General features: G+C 37.0%; 1 protein-coding gene across 6 annotated transcripts in view; it reads right to left on the bottom strand.

Annotated features, from left to right (window-relative positions):
- The window catches only part of LOC109052326 (collagen alpha-1(XV) chain-like), a 38074-nt gene that overhangs the window by 5600 nt on the left and 8531 nt on the right, over positions 1–23943 (bottom strand). Inside the window, exons 1-32 of one of the 6 annotated variants that reach the window (XM_042718199.1) lie at positions 18888–19258; positions 15144–15691; positions 13865–13939; positions 13540–13659; positions 12557–12665; positions 12433–12473; positions 12100–12282; positions 11898–11924; positions 11208–11270; positions 11006–11083; positions 10151–10213; positions 9904–10035; positions 9500–9601; positions 8123–8176; positions 7992–8027; positions 7644–7772; positions 7000–7062; positions 6754–6789; positions 6479–6520; positions 3917–3979; positions 3652–3687; positions 3386–3469; positions 3241–3306; positions 2830–2865; positions 1911–1973; positions 1326–1415; positions 1213–1248; positions 1072–1125; positions 929–985; positions 777–836; positions 620–661; positions 48–72 (exon numbers count right to left, since the gene is read on the bottom strand). In XM_042718199.1, the coding sequence (XP_042574133.1) occupies positions 48–72; positions 620–661; positions 777–836; positions 929–985; positions 1072–1125; positions 1213–1248; positions 1326–1415; positions 1911–1973; positions 2830–2865; positions 3241–3306; positions 3386–3469; positions 3652–3687; positions 3917–3979; positions 6479–6520; positions 6754–6789; positions 7000–7062; positions 7644–7772; positions 7992–8027; positions 8123–8176; positions 9500–9601; positions 9904–10035; positions 10151–10213; positions 11006–11083; positions 11208–11270; positions 11898–11924; positions 12100–12282; positions 12433–12473; positions 12557–12665; positions 13540–13659; positions 13865–13939; positions 15144–15691; positions 18888–19140 (2866 nt within the window). In that variant the 5' untranslated portion in view covers positions 19141–19258. Of the gene's footprint in view, positions 1–47; positions 73–619; positions 662–776; positions 837–928; positions 986–1071; positions 1126–1212; positions 1249–1325; positions 1416–1910; positions 1974–2829; positions 2866–3240; positions 3307–3385; positions 3470–3651; positions 3688–3916; positions 3980–6478; positions 6521–6753; positions 6790–6999; positions 7063–7643; positions 7773–7991; positions 8028–8122; positions 8177–9487; positions 9602–9903; positions 10036–10150; positions 10214–11005; positions 11084–11207; positions 11271–11897; positions 11925–12099; positions 12283–12432; positions 12474–12556; positions 12666–13539; positions 13660–13864; positions 13940–15143; positions 15692–18887; positions 19259–23943 lie in introns of those variants that run through there. The other 5 variants (XM_042718198.1, XM_042718201.1, XM_042718203.1 and 2 more) reach the window with 5 other exon arrangements.

Genomic DNA, 23943 nt, shown 5'->3' on the forward strand with positions numbered 1-23943 from the left:
AAAAAATAGTTGAAAATGCTGCTATATTTTAGATCTGCTACATATACCTTGTTGTGAATTGTTGTTGTTGACCTGTAAGACAAACATTTTTTTGTATAAAATAAGACAACATTTTGGACAGAACAGAAGTGATGACATGAAATATTAAAAAGAATATTAATCCATGCCGGCTAATGTCAGCATATTCAGGAGTGAACAGTTTTGTTAGTGTGGCATTTTAAAATATACACACCATGGAAAATTCCATAATACCATGAATTCACTGCTGAGCCCAACAAATGTTAGAACTCATGCAACATGCTTTGGTGAGCTTAGGAGAGCGCCTTAGATGAGATGAGATATTGGTTTAAAAACCATGGACAGACACTCCTGAATTTGTGAATAAAAGCATAACGCAGGCATTATTCAGATATAAAACTAAATAAAATATTCCCTTTAGAAAACAGTTTTCAAATTAAACCTGTTCTATGCAGTTTTTAAGACCATGAACCCAATCCAGAAGCACCTTAGAAAGCAAAGTAGGCGGGGCTAGTGTATTAGGGGGAGGAACTGAGCCAGAAGGACATGCGCCACACCCAAAGCCAAACCACCAATAAGAGAATTTCACTCATTAACTTACTGGTATTTTGCAGTGCGGTCTAGGAGGAACTGGGAAAACTGTCTTTAGAGCAGAATCATTTCATGACTTTTGTGAAAATTGCATTTTAGGTTAAAGCACACTTTGATGCTCAGTTGAATTTCCATATGCTGCAAATCTGATAAGAAGATAAACTTACTCTATTGAGACCAATTACTCGTCCTGGTGGCCCTGGAGGTCCAGGTGGACCCGGTGGACCCTTGAATACAGGTAAGCCATTGTATTTAAATAGATTTAAAGATATAAACATAATGGAAGCATCATGTCACAAAGAAAAAAAGTTTAACTTACAGGGGGACCACTAGTATCTCCCTTGTCCCCTTTCCGTCCAGCTATTCCAGCCCTGCCCTGAAAGAAATTTGAGGGAGTTAATGGAAATAAGCATGTATGAGAGAGACTGTAAATAAAGAGACAAAAATTTAATTTTTTTTTACCGGTCGACCAGGAAGTCCATATTCTCCTTTTTGCCCAGGTGGTCCAATCGGCCCCTAAATATCAAAGAAAAACATACATATTCTTCGATAGTTGTATTTATGCATGCATGCTTCAGTTTTTGTTTGAGAGATGCATCTTACCATAATCCCAGGCTGTCCAGATGGGCCGATGTCTCCCTGCAAAGTACAACGATGTCAATGTCAGACCATTAAGGAACAACAAAAAGTTCAAGCTCAAAAGTAGATAGTTCAACCTTCATTCCATTTGGTCCTCTGGGTCCTCTCAGGCCTGGTATTACAGAGCCATCAGCAGCTATAGATACACCTGACTCCCCCTTTTCTCCCTATCAGACAATGCAACAAATGATATTCCATAAAACGTTACTTTATGGCAATCCTGACCAAGTAGTTCTAATGTAGTATGTCATATATGAGTAATGGGTGAAACAACTACTTCCATTAAAGGTGCTGTAAGCAATTTCAGCTATTTAACTAGGTTCTGCTAACCTGAACACATAAGAGAGAGCGTGGGACTCTCTTTGGCAGTGTCTCTGGGCTGTCACAGAGTTAGCCCTCAGGAGACCTATTTCAATGATCTCTGAGTTGGAAAAAACATTTTATGTGTGCTATTCAAAATAGCTTACAGCACCTTTACAGTTAGCAATCAGATGTGACAGCTAAATTACAGTGGGAAAGACAGCAGCTCAGATTTATGAATACTTGAAAATAAAATGAGCCCTCATTAGGAAATTTGTTATGTCAATTGTGAGGCAATGATGGGAGAGTTTGTGTTGCATTATGTGCAACAGGTTATTTCTGATCGCGTTTTAAACCCATACCTTCAGTCCTGGAGGTCCTTGAATGCCAGGAAACCCGATTTCACCTTTTTGTCCTCTTGGGCCCTAAGCATTACAACATTCAAGCAAGTTATTTCCACCATTATAAAGGGTTGTATGCCAGTTTATAACACCGAACATTAGAGTAAGCCCATTAAAAGCTTTACACAAAATCATATGAAATATAAAAGTTCAGCTTAGCCAGAGGCAATTTTAATTACCAGAAAAATTTAATTCCATTTCTTACTGCTTTTCTTTATAAAAGCAAAAATCAAGGTTACAGTAAGGCACTTACAATGGATGTGAATGGGGCTAATTGGCAAAGTGAATTCGTTTATTCTATCGGTTTTTATCCACTTTTCATTGCCACATCGACGCAACACTGCAAACCATCTTTACAGCTCATTACAGATGCAATGTAGATGAATTGATAAGTGCTTCTATAAGTTTAGTAGCTTCCTATTCCTTCTTAATACTCCAAAAACTTCATTCACTTCCACTGTGAGTGCATCAATGTACCAAAAATGTACCAACCACAAAGTTATGGATTATTCTTTTATGACACTGTAAGGTAAACTGGCAAATTCATGCACAGATAGATCATATGACAAGACTTAACCTAGTAAAAGCACTATGAAGCTATGTCAGTCCTTCTCAAGTAGTCCAAAAATCACCATTTCTTGATTGATTACATACCTATGCATATTGGCACTACAACATTTATTACATGGTGGTATTGCAAAACTAAAATTATTTTACTTGGTTATCCAGAGTGTCTGTCTTTAAAATCAAAAATGGTCAAGCAAACTCCATTGGACCACTCAGCAACTTAGCTGCATGAGCTTAACAACTTTAACGTCAGTATATCATATTGAAATAGTTTTAATGTATAAAGCAGACAGAAAATGTATGGCATTCTTACAGGGAATCCTGCTCTGCCAGGCAAGCCTTCAGGGCCCTGCAACATGCACAACACACGCACACACGCACACACACACACACACACACACACACACACACACACACACACACACACACACACACACACACACACACACACACACACACACACATAGAGAAGCAAGCAAAAAATCATCAGCAGTGACATGGATCAAAGAATAAACCCATTCTAGATCATGTGGAAATGCTAGGCATTTAGCTGCATTGTGCTGTGAGGGGTGGGAAAGATCTTGCAGATTTCTGTATCCTTAGAGCTGCGATTGCTCCTGGACATGTTTCTTGCACAATTTAGATTAAAAGCTGACGTTTGTACTATCCATGTTAAACATCTTAAAAAACTTTTGAGGGGAAAACAGTGAGCTGCTTTACATACCATAGGGCCAGGAGGTCCTCTGATCTTAGTAAGGTTCAGTTTGGCTGCAGTATCATTAAGAAGGAGCTGGAGGAAAAAATCATTATCTTTTTTGCCTCTCAAGCAAAATATAGCAAAAAAGCAGGTTACCAGACTTTATACTTACATCCTGGAAGTTAATGGTCGGTCCAGGTGGGCCAGGGGGACCGCGAGGCCCTGTGATGCTCAGTCCATCACGACCTCGCTCACCCTAAGTCACAATTAATACAGCAATTTACAGCATGTTCTACACACAAAGTGAAATTTGTTTCATACAGTGTGCTTTCGGCTTGAGATGAATACCATCATGCATTATTCATCACTTGGTGTGAATAATGTGGGTCATAACTACACATAACTGCTCAAAATATTCTTAGATAAACAATATAATACCTTCTCTCCTGGACTGCCCTTGTCCCCCTTTGGCCCCTGTTTACAGTAAGGTAACAAAAGCAAAAACATTAAACACTTATTGTGCCACAGCTACTAAAGTCATTTTTTATCATTTGCACGCTACATAAAAATCGACCCATCATTTGCTAAAATACTCATTTAGTAGGCTATTCAGTATTTCAGTAATTGTACCATTTGAAACATACAGTATACAGTATAATCTCTTTTCAGAGTACTCCAAGAATGCAAGAAACCGAAGACTGACCCTGGCACCTGGTAAACCAGCTAATCCTGGCATTCCATCCTGTCCTGGTGATCCCGGTTCACCCTGGACAGAGAAGAGACATGGATCAGGAAACATATTAATCCCTATCCGGATGGTAACTGTTTCTCATTGGAATCCAGAAGTCATTTTGTAAATCCTTTTTGACCACTGCCAAGCACCATATGGTTAAACGTGAGAATTTACATGTGTTTTAAAAATGGACACCTTCATTACTGAAATTAAAATACTGTAAACCACATTTGAAATAGGCCTTTATTATGGCAGCAACAGATATGCAGGGGAGTTAAAGTAAAAATAAAAATGTATTTTCTCTGGATTATTTTCATTTTATCTTCCATGTCTTTTTTCCCCCAATAAAAACATGTTTTAAAAAATTCTATAAAAAATAGGAACTGAGTAGCCAGGTCTTATATAAATAGTAGGGGCAATAACTTATTTCTTATCATTTTTATAAAGACAGCTATCATTTTGAGATTGAAATGCATCACAGAAAACAATTTAAATCAATAGTGTATCCACTTTTCTATATTAAAATAGGATATTTAAAGGGGTCCTATTATGCTCTTTTACAAAGTCTTGATTTTGTTTTGGGGGTGTACTAGAACATACTCTCATGCTTGTTGGTTCGAAAAACGCATTATTTTTCACATAATTTACATTATTACAATACCTCTCTCCCCAGCCTGGCACAAACGGCTCGATTAGTTCCGGGTTTGATGTGATGTGATTGGTTAGCTGTCCCAGTGCATTGTGATTGGCAATCAACTTAAGGGCTTTTCACACTGAAAGTGTTCGGCGAGATGATGCTTTTGAATCGAAACAATACATCCCTATGGGGCTAAAACATCCTTTGCGGTGTGAGAAAGCAAAGATTTTATTTTCGTCAATGGTGTTTCAGTACTGCCCCGCCCCTTGCCAAAGCAGCAAGTTCCGTCTGCTCTGGTATAGTTAAGGTATAGTTAATATTGCCATATCAATTAGAGCCAGATTCCGCCCCCCGAGAATATTGAGCAAGAGGATCGCACAGAACCTTTGCACAGATATTGTAAGACATATTAGAGTGGTAACATTATTTTTTTTTTTTTTCTCTAAATCATGTTTTAGATAGGATGTCAACAACCGCTTAAAAATAACTGCATTTACTGTGTACAGATAAGTGCATATGTTTTATGTTTATTGTTCTTTAATTCTAACATTATAGCATGAATTGCAGTGAAACTGTTATACAGTTGAATTTATTTATTCCATAGTCCAGAGCGACTCTATTTCAGGGGTGGCGAACCCCGGTCCTTGAGAGCCACAGCCCTGCAGAGTTCATCTCCAACCCTAATTAAAAACTCACCTGCCTGTAACTTTCTAGTAACCCTTCAGACCTTGATTAGCTTGTTCAGGTGTGTTTGATTAGGGTTGAAGCAAAACTCTGCAGGGCTGCGGCTCTCCAGGACGATGTTCGCAATCGCCACCCCTGATCTATTTGTGGCGGCATATATATATATGCAAATTAATTATCTGCCAGCAGGAGGCGCTGTTGGAGTGGTAGAGATCGAGGTTTCCCTGGTTACGGCTGTACACAAAGCAGCGCTCCGTGCACAAAAACTGCTTTATCAGACATTGCATGTAAAATGAAATTAAAATGAAATCCAATATTCTGAAGACAGTCGGTTTCCTTCAGTAATACAGTGATATAAAAACACCTGCGCTCAATGTATGGGAAACACTGTAGTCTCAGAACTGAAGTGTAAATTCTGCAGATTACATCATTGTCCAATACTGTACTGTCAGCAATTTATTATAAAAACATTTTCATAATTGAAACATACATATTTACATACATAAATTATTCAGTTGCATGTGTAATAACTTGCGAAAACTTGATGCTATAGCAGCACTTCTTTGTTTTGTCTGATGCACTCAACCAAGCGTTGTAACCACGACCTCACCCCTCCCCACCCCCCAACCATTCGAATTTCGATAGGCAGGAATTATTTTAATGATATTCTAATGGTCCACTTTGTGACATCACAAAACCCGGACAGCAACACTGCATTCCAAACGAGCCATTCGTTGTAATTCTTGAAAAGGGAAAAAAACGAAAACAATTTAAAACCGAAATATCTCCCTTTGGAGTGGACTTTGAGATATGTAACTTTGTAGATCTTTTTTATGCCCAAACATACACACTACACACTGACGAAAATTCAAAAAGTGAAAAAGCATAGTAGGACCCCTTTAAATAAGTGCTACTTAAATTTGATATTATTTTCCTATTATTAATTTACACATTATTGTATTAATTGTCCAAGCAACATGTAACTGATCATTTGAGAACAGCATTTCTGGGTTTGTGGAATCACAAACTTATACCTAAAACATGAAGTTATCTTCATCCAAATGCATAATTTTCCCAGTCAGTTTTATTTTACAAACATCAACATGACAAACAATTACCATCTGAATAGGGCTATTGTGAAATAAAACTCAGAAGGTACTTTAAGGTATATATGTAGCTATTTAGTGTGACTGTAGTGTAATTTGACAAACCTTAACAGACAAACCAGGGGCTCCATCAGCACCAGGAAGTCCCTACAAAAAGGAAACAGAACAGGCATATTACTAAAATATAATATATTGTTAATTTACCCACACACAAACACACCAAACCATTGCACTGGAATGAATGAATGAATTAATCAATCAAACAATAGAAATATAAGTAGATTAGCCATAAATCAATTTTATTTTAATACTACTTTTTTTATAATCAAATTACTAAATACAATAAAATTCATACTTAATATTTTAGAGGATAAACACACCTGAGGTCCTGGTGGGCCAGGTAGACCAGGAGGCCCCAAAAAAAAAAGAGGAAAGGAGGAAAAAAAACAACAACAACAATTCAGTTTATGTCCATTCAACAAACAAATTTTGTGTGCACAAAGAAAATGAACTCTGGCCAATGTAGCATGCAATGCCACATTCAAGGAAATAATAGTCAGGAGGACCTTGATATGTGAATAGAAATTGAGGATGACATAATAGTAGCGATGCTTTTGTACACTTACATGATAGCCTTTTGAAATTCCAGCTCCGAGAAACAATCCGCTTTCACCAGAACCCTCCAAATCCTGTCAGAATAAAACATCCCCTGTCTTTAGACTAATGAGTATAGAAGCACTCAAAAGCTTAAGAAAAAAATTATTAAGGCTCTGAATGGATAAAATGGTGTGCTGACCCTGAAAAGTGATGTTAGAAGAGTTTCTGCCTCAAAGAATCAATATTATCTCAAAACCAATACAGTTCTCCTTTAAGGGTTTGATTTACTTTCTAAACTAAAATGATCCACTTTGAAAATTAAAACTGTTTCATAACCAAGAATAAATGGGAGCACTTGAATGTGAGCCTTGAATTGTCCTGTTCATGTCATGTGAATTTAGCCTGTTTTGCTTTGGCCTTCAATGTGGAGCACATTTTCCAATAATCATCCACTGAGCACAGGACCTACAAGCCTGGGCAAACCTGACCTGTATTTATCTATAGGTTTTAAAGAAACATTTGAGATCTGATTATCCATGTACCATTATGTTTCAGATGAACTATTAGCATAGTCTCTTGTTGATCATAACGTCCTGCATTTAAATCCCAAAAAGGTGGTTAGCCACCAATGAGTCTCTAAAAACAGAAAAATACTTTGGTGATATTTTCAGACCTTCAAAGTGTTCGTCATCAAGTTACTGATTGAAGGTCCTGGTGGGCCAGGAGGGCCAGGAATGCCAGGTGGTCCAGGTACACCCCTCGGTCCCATAGGACCAATAAGGCCAGGGTCACCATTTTCACCCAAGAGGAAGAATGAAGCAAAAAATAAATAAATAAAATAAAAAAGCACAGAATTTGCATTAGCAACTTGAACCTGTTCCAAATTCTGTGTGACATTCCTCATTCAGTATTCCTGATTGCATAGATTTCTATTAAAATGCCTGGATTTCATCCAGGAAAAAATAACCAAAAAATGGTAAATGTGACCCCACCATTATGCAGCATAAACGTGCAGTTATACCTTAGGTCCAGAGGGCCCTCTCATTCCTTGTTCACCCTGTGAAAGAAAATCAACATTTTTAAGGATAACAATATATTTCTTTTATATGACATTGAGAGAGTTCTTTCTTTAAGATGAGGTCATTTTTATACCTTTGCTCCTTTGGGACCCTGTTGTCCAGTTAAGCCATTCGAACCAGGAAGCCCCTTTAAAGGTCAAACACATTAAAACGCCTGCTTTATGACATGTTTCAATACCATAACACATTATAAAAGTCAGCATCTATACAGACAAACTACATTAAATTAAAAACAGTATACATGTTTTCAGTGTGTTGTGATATGTTTATATACAGGGGTTGGACAAAATAATGTGAACATCTGGGAAATAGGCAATATCTCATTATTATGGTGTTTTACCACCATTAGCAAAAGTGCAGAAGAAAAATTTTATGACCCGTTTTTTTTTTTTTATTAATTAATTTTTTTATGCATTTTCGCATTGGTATCTGTGATTACATTTTTAGCAATTGCAGCTCTTTCATGGATGTTGGCTTTGTGAAGTTGTAGAAAGGGCTGAATACTGAGGCTTGCTGTCACTTTGGTCTTTTTAGACCAATCCTTGTCAGCGCTTACATGTCCCCATTATTCACTTTCAGTTTTCACCCACTTTTCTTCTTCACGGATGAAGTCTTGCCATGCTTTGCGCACTTAGTCATAATAAAAAAGACTCTTGCTCTTAAAACACCAAACTAATGGACTGGCTGAGTTACAGACGCTCTTGCTAAACAGGCTTCCATGATTTGTTCTTGTTGAATGTCTTAAAAGTCCATTTCAGCCATTGCTTTTACTAAACAAAACTACTACACTGAGATACACACTAGAAAAGAAAACAAGAAAAAGAAGATAATTGCAACATCTGTTTGATTTTTTTTTTCAACAGAAGTCTACACAAATTATATTAACCCCATAAAAATGGGCGTTCACATTATTTTGTCTTATCCCAGTATATAATTATGTTATGTCTAAACATAATATTAAAATTGCCATTGCTGTTAGTACAAGCAGACAGTTCAAAATAAAAAGACAGATTTTCTCCAACATTCAGAAAAAGGCAGCACAGTTTCAAGCTGTCCTGAAATGCAACCTGAGTGTTCATCACCTTTCAACCTGTACTGCTGTTGTTTTTCTTTCAAACTGCAACAACTTTTACAGTTTTACCTAGAAACACCTGTGATGTTTGTTTGTATACCTCATTATTCCTCTACTATTAAATCTGTACTCCCATATAAACTCAACCCCATCAAAAAAGATATCAAAGCTTCTAAAGTATCTAACAACCCTCTATTAGCTAAATGTCAGGGGTAAAGTAAGATGTAAAGCCATAGCAAGTATTTGACTGGAGAAAATACATGGAAAAATATAACAATGTTAACTAATCCAAATCTTAGTTTGCATTCAGGCAAATGTCCACAAGCAGATATTGTTGGAGAGAAAATGCTGTCTTTTCCAACCTACTGGTTCAGTGACCTGAACGAACCAGGGCAATGCCTGTCCTTTACCAAAACCTGAGCCAAACCCTGAGCCAAACCCAGAGTCAGTGCCAGACCCACTAAACCAGTCCTCAAATAGCTGGGCAATCGAGAGAAGGAAAGAAGACAACATGAATCAGCTAAAAGCCATGATACAACCATCACTTAGCAACACTGGGAAATCTTAACAAGTACTTGATGGGGAATGAAAAATTTATCTGCTGGTCAGAGTTACTTATCGTTTCACATGGCTTCATTTCTAGTTGTCTGAGTGCATTAGACATCATGTGTAATATGAAATGACAGGTACAACAGGAGAAGCAGATGAGATATGAATTGTAATGAAATGTAAACTGAGTCTCTCTTCAGCAGCTGATTTTATTGAAGAGAGAACATACTCACACGAAGTCCAGGTTGCCCATCTCTGCCATCCTTGCCAGGGGCGCCTGGTGGTCCAGGCAGCAAAGCCCCTGAGGGGCCATTAGGACCAGGTGGGCCAGGTTTCCCTGGAGGTCCTGGAGGACCAGGTGGACCCTAGAATATGCCATTATCATTTATAGTGACATACATTGACAACCTGAATGTTAAACGCCATTAAATACTGTATGTGCTGTAAGAATACTGTCAAAACACGGGCAGATTTACTCACTCTAAGACGTTCTGTATCAATGTCAACATCTTCAAATCCAGAGCCGAGAGCATCAAATCCATACTATCATTAAAAATTGAGATATGTTCTTAATAAACAGAGTGAACAGCATGGAGAGTTTGAGCTGAATTACATCAGTTTCATAACTGACAAATTTTGCAACATTGACACTGCTATTGAATTTAACTGAACCAACCTTGAACTTAAGATAAATAACGACACTATTGTCTTTTTACAGATGCTTTATAGCAGAATCAGAATTTATCTTATACTGCTACATCAGTCCTGTTATTTGTTTATTACTTTGAAGCTGTATTGTATAAACTGCTATATAAATAAAGGTGACTTGACATCTTAATACATCAGATTTACAGTAGCCATGAAGATCACGGGCATAAAGGAACACTTTTATCTCTAGACCTTTCACGAAAAATCATTGCTAAGAGACGCATACAAGTTTCTAAACAATACAACACACATTCTGAATCCAGAATTTGAAAGGTTACCATTGGAAAGGAGATTAAGAATACCGAGGTGCAGACTTAAGAGGTTCAGGAATTCATTCATTCCATCGGCAATGAAGTCACTAAATAGTGTAAACTGATTTTGTATTGGGATTTTTTTTTTTTTTTTTTTTTTTTGCAATGTATTGTTTTAAGTGTGGTGATGCAGTTGCTGTATTTTGAGCTCAAGATTAATTTCCCCCTGGGAAAAAATAAAGTATACCTTAACCTTAGCCAAAGACATCATCTAAAGAAACAGTGTAGTTAAAAATCACGTGCTTTGGAAACAAATGCATTTTCCTCCAATATGAAGTAATACTTAAAGCGACCCAGTTTTTTGCAATATACTTACTGGAACTTTAATTGGTTTTGATGACCCCGGTGGTCCAGGAGGCCCTGGTGGACCAGGCAGACCAACCCCAGGATCACCCTAAAAAGAGTTAAATAGGATGAAATACAAGTTTTTGCTTTTGTGTTGAAAAAAGTTCTTGCTGTACTGAGGTATTGTGGATAATCACATGTTAGGGAGGCAGCTCAACTGCATTATCCCTCACCTTTTCTCCTTTGACTCCAGATTCTCCAGGCAATCCTGGAAGTCCTGGAGGTCCTTTCTGCCCCTGCATTAAAGAGACATTGTATTAAGATCAGCGGAGACAGATGTAAACATGAAGCCATGAAATTCTATTACATTCTATCCTCCTTATTTTCAACTGTAAAGTAAATTATTTCTTCTGAATCTGATTCTTTATCTGCTCTAGGTAAAGGAAAATTTCATTTCATTTGGTTCACAAATGGCAGGAATCAAGTCTTACTTTTCTTCAATATAATGTAAGAAGACCAAAAAAGAACCTGTGTGTTCTATTTGAATGTCATCTGGTCATCTCTGAGCACTGCGAAGGTCATTTTTGGAAGGTCAGCTGGGTAATAACTCCTGTAGGTAACCCTGAACTTACCCGTAAACCTAACCCTAACCCACAGGAAGTACAATGTAAAGAAAGATAAGTGTAGTAATGTAAAATAAAATCCCATCTAAATGTTTTGTTCTTATAATTCTAAAGAATCAAATATGTCTCTTATTTTGAGTTCTACCAAAAAGGATTATTAAATAAACAATTGTAATATGTGCACAATAATGTTGATGCATCAATTGAACTTTGTGCAACATTGTACTGAATGTACTGTCCTTCTTCTGTACACATACCAGTATTTTAAAACTGTCCATATGTAAGCAAATTATTACTCACTGGTTTTCCTTCTTCACCTTTGCTCCCCTGCAAAACATAGGCAAGAGGTTAAAAAATTCTAGTTCACTCAATCTATACTGCTAGGACATGAAATGGTCAATAGTACTATGTTTATAGACAAAAGGTTAGACCTAGTCTCAAAAAGAATAAGAAGAAGTAGCACATTCAATATTGTCCCATAATCATAAGGAAATAATCATACAGGTTGTCCATCTTTCCCTGGTCTGCCTTGTCTTCCTGGTGGACCCATTGGACCTTGAGGGCCTCTCTGTCCAGGCTGACCCGAATGTGTGGGTGGGAGAGATGGTCCAGGAGGGCCAGGGGGTCCCGGGGGGCCTGCAGGTCCAGGTTCTCCACGCTCCCCTTTTTGCCTCTGGCCAGAACCCTGAGAAAGTTCACGAGACACTATAATTCTATAATTATGTATGCAGGACTATCACATCATTTTAACCGTACTGCAAGAGCAGAAGTCAGTTAATTCAAAAATAAGTATCCTTTTTTTTTGTTACAACAGGAAATAAAGTGTAATACTTACATCCCCTGTACTCTCCCCTGTTTCATCTGTTTTGTAAGTCCCTGAAAGGATTAACAACCAATCCAGATAATCATCATTCATGAAAGATTAATTTTTTTGTCTTAATTAAAGAATGTCCTCTCACCTCTAAGTAGCCTTTCGTCTATAGGGGTCACATGCCCTGAAAACTCTCCTTCGTCCATGTCAGGTGACACAGTGGGCGGAGCTTGGACAGGATAGGTGGGTCTATGTGTCTGCAAGCAATAATACATCAACTGATTACATTCTTACAACATGTATTAGCTATAATAATGTGAACTACACATCTGAATCTATTTAGTATGATTATTTGTTGCCCTATTTTTTTTCCTTGAAGTGCCCTCTGATATTTAAAGTAACACTTAAAATGTAATGCTTTTCACAACAACTTTACCCATTGCTATTTGGACAACATTGAAATAACTTATTTAATTATTTTGATCATTTAATAATATTTATAGTTTTAATTCTGAACACTTGTTTTAAAAAATTATACATGCATTGCAATGCATTACATCACAGCAGCTTTGCAACTGGTTTTCATGTTTCTTGTGACCAATCAGTATCAATGTCACCCATTCCATTACATGTTTTAGAGAGCAATGTATGAATATATATTTGAATGTAATGCTATCATTCATATACTGTATATAGTGTATTCCTCACTCATTTTCATTAGAAGGAGCATTCTGCAAAAATATTTCTGTTCCAAGCAAGAAAGCAAAACATACAGTTCATTTTTGGTTGAACTACCCCTTTAGCATTAAAATGGGCCTCTCTTCACATTTAAAGTGCACTAGGAAAGTAAAACAACAATAATCAAAAACAATAATAAATAAATAATAACACTTCTGAACAGTATTGTAAACGACTCCTTCTAACACATACAATCTGTAAATGGCATAATGGTCCTGGATAATGTATGGCTTTAATAATTGGCACATTTTAAAACAATTATTTGACACATATTTAAATGGCAAAACTATGTAACTGGGTTGCCAGATATATATTTATTTTTTAATTTAATTTAATCAGGTTAATAGAAATGTAATGTACTGTAATGTGTGCAATGAAGTGCTTCTGTCAAACCTTTTCTTTGTCTTCTCTCACATTTGTCTGACCGGAGATTACTTCACGTCTCCCATGTTCTTCTTCATCATCATAATCACCACCACCACCACTTCCATCACCACTTCTGTCCCCGGAGGCCTGCAAATGCAAAACATCACGAGTGTCACAAACGACTCCACCACAAGAGGGAGTGCCAGCCATACTACAAACATACCCAAACATACATTTTGCTTTCAGTCTACTATGACAAATTTGCCTCTATAAAACAGCCAAGGACAGTGTAATAATATTCTGAGACAGACAACACGAACAAGACAGAGAGAATAATAAAAAAAGCGCTCACGCTGGGGTCATCCTCCTCACACTGCTCTTCTGCTGCCCTAGGGTCTGGTTTTATTACCAGCTGTTGAATAGACCCCTGACAGAATGAGATAAAAAGAGTAAGAGAAGAAAAAGGTTTAGTTGTTCAGCCATTTAAAACAAAATCAAATTGTCTGTGTACAAGATCGCTGTGTATATTTGCAGAATGCCAAGTGGTTAATCACACTGCAATCATGTTCATACACAAGTGCTGCCTGGAGCTGTAAACTACTGTCAGGAGGAGATCTGTTCTGTTATTTTCATTCTAACAGCAGTAGACAGCGTTCAGGAGTACAGCAGCACAGATTCTTCCAGCACTCAGAGAGGTGATCCAGAAACGCTTAAGGGCAGGTAATAAATTTTGTACAATTATCAGCAGGCTTTCAGATGAAGCACCTCCTGCTTTACTCATTAGGATTTAATGGGTTCTTTTAGCCACGCTTTCATAGAAGTACAGCTGGGATTTATGACGGCCATCAGCTACTTTCATTATTAACGGTATTAAGAAATGTCCTAGTCCAAACAGCCATAAAACAATGACAAGCAAAACTCAATTAGAACCATTACAGATAACACATATTAGCACAATAACTTTCATCAGTATTACCTCTGAAGGGAGACGTGAAAGAACAAAAGCTCAACAACAAAACTGACTTGTGCCTTTACAAGAGAATACAAAAGTAATTGCAAGTCTGAACCTGGGACCTGTGATGTCTTAGCCAAGATTATAAGTAGCATTATTTCTCTCTGTATGTGTACAGTACAGTACGTGAAAGTTTCATTTTTTCACGTTTTGTTAGTTGTTTCTCTTTCCTTGAAGGATGCTCATCTAGCATTATGCCACTTAACACAAAGGATTCAACCTTCCTGAAATCTTCTCCATGACAACAAGCCTACCTAAACACAACACACCAACACATGAGGCAAAATCTTTGCTCCAGGTAGCTGTGAATAACCTTGAGCAACTTTTAATCGTGGATTAATTATAAATGATAAAACTGTCAAGGTGGATGTGAATTTCAATGTGAGCCAGTCAATTTACTAAAGGTACATGCTGTATGTTCAAGGCCCCAGGCATGCATAAAATCACATCATCTCATCAATAAATGTACGCTACTTGAAAGCAAAAGACAAGGTAAATATGAATAAAAAGATGATATATTTCAATACGGTTTCAGCTCTTCTTTTATGTTTTTGTTTTATGTTTTTGCCCATTAGGAAAAGGTTTTTGAGATTTGAAAAAATGTAAAATGGAGACCTACCACAAATCTCTCCAGGCCAGTACTGCCCGCATTTGCCACGAATATACCCGAGCCTTGCTTAAAGCTGAGGGGCTGCTGGCTTCTCTTCAAGGGGGCACTGTGGTACTCCTCACAATCCATATAGAGCCGAACCTCCTCATGCTCGACCGTCAGCGTAAAGCGATTCCACTGCTGTGTCATATCAGGCACTTTAAAGGAAGCCACCTCCATGGTGTCTGCAAGCCCTGGTTCGCTGTAATACAGAACAATCCTCTGGGTCTTATCCTCCACGGGCGTCAGGGCCAAGCCCAACTGGACGATCGTCTGGGAGGGATCTGTGATGGCGAACAGTACCCCTCCTCGAGAATTGGAGGGCTTGACGGTGACAATAATGGCAAAGTCCATGAAGAAGGGCTCAAGTACAAAGGATTGGGTCAGTCGACCTACATTAGCATTAGGCCCAAAACTGTAAGCAGGGAAACCCTCGTAGCCAGTGACGAAGGACACAGATGGAGGAAGAGGAACACCAACTAGTTCAGTCAGGACTAGGTGACCCTTGGACCCTCGCTCTGAAATAAAACACCCAGTAACAGAGGGAATCATTCAAATGAAGGACAATATACAGTCCTAAAATTCCTTCCCACATTGATGAAAACATGTCTCTTCTAATAATACATGAACATACATACAGTCTAAAAACTTTTGAACAAGACAAAAGTGTTGCGATGAAGATCAGAAACAGGGTTCTTCACACACAGATTTTTCATGTATATAACAAATAAATAATCCATTGTTTCAATTAATGTTTATTAAAGAAACGGTGCTCCAAAAAAGTTCAACTCAAGGCAAACTAATATAATTTGATTTCTTTTGTGGAACACAAAGGGGGAAATTCTGACTGTGCCGGTTGCTTTCGGTTGAAACAAGACAAAAAATTGTGATTCATTGGTAATTTCTTGGTAAAGAACTTAAATGTAAAACTTTTTTACATTATATGGCTTCAGACAACATAATTTTGGAAGTTGAGATGGATGGACAGCTTTTATGATATTTTTATGGTATTATATCATTGAACTGAATTTTCATTGAAGTTTCAGGTTTCACTGAAGTGTCAAAAATTTTAATTGAATTCCTATTTATATTTATATATTTCAATATAAGGTGTTGCATCATACAGCCTCTTTGCAAAGATTTTGAAAGCACTTTTTACTTTTACAAGAGCTAAAATCTAGGAATTTATCTTAGTATAATAGTCCTATTAGGAGGACAGTATAACATTCTCATTAGTTCATGCCAAAGTCAGTGCCAAAGACTCCTCAAATTGACAACATTCAGAAATGTTCGCTGTTTCAATCTGACATGAGTCATAATGATAATAATGAGGTAAAATGCCAAATAAACTGCTCTACAGGGTTGCAGGGCTTCTAGCTGTCTGGCTGACAACAAAGAGTTTCATAACTCAGCTAAGCATTCATTACAGCAGAGAAAAGATTCTCTTCATATAAAATTAGTTAGAGGTCACAGAAGTTTGTGCTGAAAATACACAGTAATGCAAAGCAACTAACTTTCTAAATGATTAGAAAAAACAAATGACTGCAAATCACATTAAAATATAATGAAGAGACAAACAGTAAAAGTGCGTGAGTGTATAATACATCTCTCCAGTTGGTTCATTTCAAAAATATATTATGAAATCTTCAAAGAAACTAAATACATTTACAGTCAGTGAGGATCTTTGTGTCTTCATTTTCACTTCAGTTTCATTCTCTCATTCAACATTCACATCACATTCAAATGCACTGAAGAGACAATTACTTCAGTGAATGCATGAAGTAATGGGATGAATGAGATATGAATTAAGAAACACGTTTGGACCCCAGGGTTAATTTCACAATCTTTGTGCCTGTAATCAGCAGGTGGACCTGCAATTGATGCACCATCAGTGACCCCAATTTTCCAAAAACCTCCCGCTCCTAATCCTATTATTATAATATCATGTGATAGGGATTTAGCGTTATTCTCAGAGAAAAGTGCATGGGCTCACTGAACACCACCAGGCTGATCTCTTTCACACAACGGCATTACACAATTAGAAACCATTCAGAGTTAAGCTGCACTTTAATATCTGCTATAGCCTCATGGGTGAACCATAATCTCAATAATGCTCCGAACACATAGATAAACCCAAATGACATTTGGATAAATTAAACTAATAAGATGGTAATGATACACATCTTACACATGCAAATCTCTCTTGCTGGAAAAACATATGGCAACACTAATTTCGACAGTCCACTGTCCAGACATTCTGCTGACAATAAGAAGCTTTGCAACAACATGTAAACTTATTCTACTCACTGATAAAAATGATTCTGTGGTGGAGTAAATACTACAGAAAAACAAATTTAATTGCTATATGAAATAGTTCAGCCAATAATAATATATATTAAAAAAACACAAAGCAAATTTTATATTGGTACTCAATTTAAGTTTGTAGAAGTTAAAGCATAAATATAAACGTTACAAAATTAAGACCTACTCAATTTTTTTTCTGATACTGATGTTCCCATCATGCACTGGGGCATGAATAATTAATAAGGTTAATTGTTTCCCCCATTTTCCAGCTGTATGTACACTGTTTTATCATTGCTTTTGTTGTTAGGTTTAGTAACTTGCGATTTTGTTACATCTAGACTTTCTTTTCTACTCAAAATGACACTTATTCAAAAATGAACCACAGTTACAATCATTGTGTATTGTGTAATTGTGTACCAGAAGTCTCTGTGTTCGGATGAGTGCTGCATTAGTAATTAGGTATATATAATGTGTATATGATATCTATTGTATTATTTTCTTAGATGTCACATTCATTTTAAAAGCACGGTTAATTTAGGTGCTAAATTAAGACAAATCAAAATATTGCGAAATTAGCTTTCACTGAGTAAAAATTGCTCAAACTTTTACTGGCCGAGCTAATTTTCTTTGTTAAATTTATTTAACTTAAGCAGATTTTATTTAATTCTATATTTGAAATGATATATAATTATGTAAAATGTACTTAATTTCTATATGAACGTTAAGGTCAAAAGTAAGTAGATTGTACTGTACAGAGCAGTAAAAGTAGCAGTAAAATTTACTTAAAATGTTTTAGTGCAAATTGAAGATTTTTTGGTAAATCTTAAAAGTTTTTTTTTTTGTGTACTAACCCTAACTCTAACCCTAACATAACAGTCTACTAATACACTAATGACAGTTTGTTGACATGTAGTTGCAAAGCTACTTTATAGTATAATGTTTTAATAAAGTGTATATTATGAAATCCTTAATGAATCATTAAACTGATCAAAAGTGATAGTAAAGACTTTTACATTGTTAAAAAAAATCAGTTTTTGTTCACCAAAGAATCCTTGAAGTTTGCATAGTTTCCACAAAAACATGAATGCAGCACAACTGTTTTCAACATTGACGACACCAAATCAACATATTAGAATGTTTTCTGAAGGATCATGACACTCAAGACACTGAAACTTTAAAAGTGTGGGGTCAGTAAGATTTTCCAATGTTTTTTTCTTAAACAAACGTCTATTATACTCACCAAGACTGCAGTTATTTAATCAGAAATACAGTAAAAACACTGATATTGTGAAATAACTGTTTTCTTTTAAAATGTATTTTAAACTGTAATTTATATTCTGTGATGGCAATGACGACATTACTTTCAAAACTTCCTACTTTCGCTCATCCCTCATTCTGACCGACACTCACCACTCTTCCACATTCTGAGAGGTTTCTTAGCTCTGGCTTTGCTGGATCCCTCTGTGGGCTGAGGAGAGGAGGCTGGGAAGACAGGGGCTGTGCTCTCTTCTGGTGCTGTAGTGGTGGATGCAGGTGTAGTGACAGCAGGAGCAAGTGAGGTCGTCTCTGGGACCCACAGAAACTTGAACCACTGGATCTGAGAGGAGACACTGACCAGACTCAGAAGCACCAGACAGGTCAGCGGCAGCACCGGGGCCGCCATGCTGCTTGGCTGAGCGAGGCAGATCAGCGTACGTCGTCCACTGTTGCAATACCGTCAGAACACGCTATGTCGCTCCTCCCGCACGTCTCCTCTCTGTACCCCCTTGGACCCCCTCTGTACCCCACGCACCACGCAGACTTTGGTATTCAGCAGGGCAGCCAAATGTCCGATCATAATGGGATTGTCGAGCACACACAGAGGGAGAATGAACAGCCTTTGACCCCCACCTCAAATCCCCTCCACCAATTACCACCCCTGACAAGGATTCAAAGTGGTTTGTTTGCAAAAGTTTTAAAGCTTTTTAAATGTTTTTCTTCCGCTTATAAGGGCATACAATGAAAGTAAAGACACACTAAGCAGCACATTTCCATAAGAAGGCATAAGGATGCTATATGCATTTTCAGTGCAATTGCGATTCAGTTCTGGTACAAGTTCAGGCAGATAAGAAAAGTAATATAATAGAGCACCGATGCAACGTGTGAAAGTGATGGCAAAATTAAAACTTTTGTTTAGCAAGAATGCATTAAATTGTTCAAAAGTGACAGTAAAGTTGTTACAGATAAATTCTATTTCAAATGAATGCTGTTCTTTTGGACTTTCAATTCATCAAAGAATTCTAAAAATAGTATCTCAGTTTCCACAAAAATATTAAGCAGCACAAATGTTTTCTACATTGATAATAAAAAGAAATGCTAGATGAGCACCAAATCAGCAAAGTAGACGGACCAAAAATCTGCAAACTGCAAAAGTTTTGGGTCAGTAAGATTTTGTAATGTTTATGCTCACCAAGCCAAGGCTGCATTTATTGATCAGAAATATTGTAAAAACAGTAATATTGGGAAGCCTTTTTTAAATTTTAATGCTTTGTGTTACAATATATTTTCAAATGTAATTCTTTCCTATCATGAAAAAAAGCTGAATTTTCAGCAGCCATTACTTCAGTCATACGATCATTCAGAAATCATTTTAATTTTTCATCCGGCATTGGGGTTGCTTGTTTGTATGCTTGTTTGAAATGAATATGCCTCAGGCTGAAGGAATTCAAAAAGCTCAAACAAACTTTTCAGCTGTGCTTCCATTCTGGAGTGCACGAAGACTAGGATGCAAGACAAGAAAGTTCAACACTTTCTTCTCAATCACATAAATAATAAATAAATAAAACAAAACACAAGTGTTATGTTTGCTTATTAGTATGCTTGAATTGGATCATTGAAGGTCAGCAGCAAAGACAGCAAAGGTTAATAAAATGGGATTAAATACATAAAGGATTTTTGTGTTAACATTTAATTATTGCAGATTTGCATAATATTATATAGAGTTTGCTTTTCACAGTTTTTTGAATTTTAGGAAATATTGAATCTGTTTTTGTGCGAGTGAGATGAGTAAATGCATATTCACATTTAGTATAGAACTACAGTAACAATGTTTACACAGCACACACAGCACCTCTGCACTTCCTCCTGATTTATCTCAGTGTGGGAACAGGAGAGCAGTCAGTCAATAAATGGTTACTTATTTGAAAAAGTAACTCAGATATTTTTCTGTAAATGAAAAGTAATGCAATACTTTACTAGTTTGTAACACCATAATGGCTTTAATGTCACTTTTAATCAATTTAATGCATGCTTGCTAAAAAGAAGTATTATTTATTATTATCAGAAAACTCTCGGAGGGCCGATTATATTCTGGATGTCATCCATGTCCAGGAACATGGGAAAACTAGGAGTTTGTGTTCTGCACAGAGGGAAAAATCAGGGCATGGAAATACTGAGCCAAATTCATCAGCCAAGACTCCACAGCTCAGTGCTCATCAATACACTGACAAAGAGAGTCTGTTCTGATCCATACGGTGACAATGTGTGCTTGAGTATGATTATTGCAGATTGTTTAGGGTTTAATTTACAACAGGGTTATTGGGAGAAGAAAGGCTGTGTCTTCACATAGAACAGAAGAACCAAAAGGGACATTCCCACTAAAGAGAACTGTCCTGCTAATATTGCATTCAATCTGTCAAACCAGATGATGTTTTCATAAAACTCATTACTCTGTGTAAATGCCCTTTAGCCATTAAATCCACTGAATATATGCTGCTTCATTTACCAATCAGATGTCTGTATACATTCCTGTTCATCCCTGTAAGCACTTGACTTTGTGTGTGGGTGCTTTAAAGTATAACTCTTACAGTACCCTGAAAATAATAGTTTTTAAAGTGTAAAGGTCAAAAATAAAGAAGACCGAGGGTCAACTTGCTATAGAGTCTCGTGTAAACAAAAAGGAGCCCAAACTGTTAGCCTGTTATTTTAGGTTCAGGGGATCTTTGAGGCCCAAAGGTTAAGCAGGAGAGATGATGTTCCCATCCAACCGACCACACTACTCCCTTTTCTGTACCTCAGCAACATTCATAATTGGTTTATTGTCAAAAGCCATCAGTTGTGCAATACTGTGGACTTCTTGTCTATTGAAAAGTCTCAATTAGCAGCCATGGCCTCCACCCAAGGGCATTATGCCTTATAGAGCAATTAGACAGTACTGTCCTCTAAATGCCAGAGCCTGAATTAAGAGCTAGACACAAATTGAGGCTAGACACCTGATTTCCATTTGCTTTCTCTTACTGAAAAGCCAGTATTATACAGAAAAAAAATATAGTCTAATAGTCAATTATAGCATTATTCAACCTCTCTGAGCACTTAGGCATTGCGATTTTGAACAATAAAACAATACAAAACAATTTTGAGAAAATAATAACTACTGATTCTAAAATCACATTTGGTGAGCATTCTGTAAATGGAATAACATGTTAACCCTTTCAACAGTCTAACTATGTTATGTGATTTTACAAACAGTGATCATCCAGCTCTCCCTAGTGGTGAGTTACAGAAACTCTAACACAGTGAAATATCTATCACTTATTCACTCAAACAGACTCAATGAAACTATACAAAAATTGTAAACCCCACCAACACAAATCAAGCAAAGACATGTAAACAAAGTGATTAGCAAACTTGCTAACAATTTGTTGCTCATTTTACATCAAAACTTCTTTCTTTGTAAAGTGTTGAAACACTCATATTATGAGTTTGAGCACCACACCGGCTCTACTATCTGAGTGGTGGTCGACTGATTGGTTGTGAGTTCGTGTGAGGGCTTTAGTACTGAGGGATTAGCATCAGCCCTAGTGAGAGAACAGGAGCTGACAGTAGCCAGGCTTCAGTAATCAATTAGCAAAACGAAGGAGGCTTTGTGGGTGAACAAAAACAGTGCTTAGCCACATTAAATCAAAATCACACTCGCTTTTTCCTTTTTTTAGTGACTCCATGGGCTGTTACTCAAGGGCAGTAGCATACTTGATGTCAGGCAATATTTTGTAGCCTGTAGTCTGATTAGTTGTTTACATCTTAATCTCCAACTGTTTGAAAGCAGAAACCCCACAGTTACAACTCCGGAAAGCAAACATTGTGCGCTGGCTGCTTGTGAGGTACTGAATACAAAAAGGAGACTGTAGTTTTACAAGACATCTTTATATAAATCTGGCTAAATGATAGCAAATACTGATTTTGTACAGTGATCCCAAATTTATTTGAACCTATAGTGTGTATTTTTTTTTAAATGATATCTTTATATAAATCTGGCTAAATGATAGAATTCGTGCTCTGCATTTTAACCCATCCGAAGTGCACACACACAGAGCAGTGAACACACACACACACTGTGAACACACACCGGAGCGGTGCGCAGCCATTTTTATGCTGCGGCGCCCGGGGAGCAGTTGGGGGTTCGATGCCTTGCTCAAGGTGCACCTAAATGGTATTGAAGGTGGAGAGAGAATTGCACTCCCCCCACCCACAATTCCTGCCGGCCCGAGACTCGAACTCACAACCCTTCGATTGGGAGTCAGACCTAACCATTAGGCCACGACTTCCCCCCGACTTCCCCACGACTTCCCCACCAAATTTATTTGAACCTACTAAATGTTATGCATATAACAAACCATCATTTGCAAATCAATTTTGGTAGATTTTTTTCTTACAACTAACTTAACTTTTCTGAAATTTTTTTGCAATGTCTTTTAAGCAACTGGTCAAGGTGATTTTTAATGGAAGTATAAGGTTGGTTCTCCTCAAGTTTACATAGAGAGTAATCATGGATGTAGATCATGACATTAACTATGAACATGATCCACAATCCAAAATATTTTTGTCTTTGTAATTTAATTTTGTCTTTTGTAATTTAGATAAAATCTATGTTTTAATGTAACTGACTTTAAATAGTTATGACCATTCTTAAAGAACAAAAAAAGTGGATGACTAAGTTGTTAGAACAGTCTAAGCATTTTATACAACTGGACACTGTCTGTAAAGTGCACTTTTGAATAAAATTTAATTAAATTACAAATATAAAAATTAAAATAAAATAAGATAAAAGAAAAGAAAAGAAAATAATACAGTGACATTTATACATTTATACAACTACTTTTTGGGGCCACTGTATATGGTAAATATACATAAAAAGAGCACAGGAAAATTCAAGCATGAACTGTAGTGGAAACAAGTTGCTAATGCATCTATTACAGTTACAGTAAATTCCTCCCAATATCCAGTGTAAGCACTGCCCCTTGCTTTGAGCGAACTACTTCACTTAAATCATGTGCCATAAGATGAACCCTTAATCAGGTACACAGGTAACTAGACACCAGCAACACGGTCACCTCCACACCAAAGCGAGATCTTGCCAAATATTTTGGTGGCCTAGTTATCTTTGGCTTTCAGCCATATGTATTTGTGGATGTTTTCTTTGGTAACATGA

The sequence above is a fragment of the Cyprinus carpio genome, chromosome B2 (genome assembly GCF_018340385.1).
Source record: "Cyprinus carpio isolate SPL01 chromosome B2, ASM1834038v1, whole genome shotgun sequence".
Taxonomy (NCBI): Eukaryota; Metazoa; Chordata; class Actinopteri; order Cypriniformes; family Cyprinidae; genus Cyprinus; species Cyprinus carpio.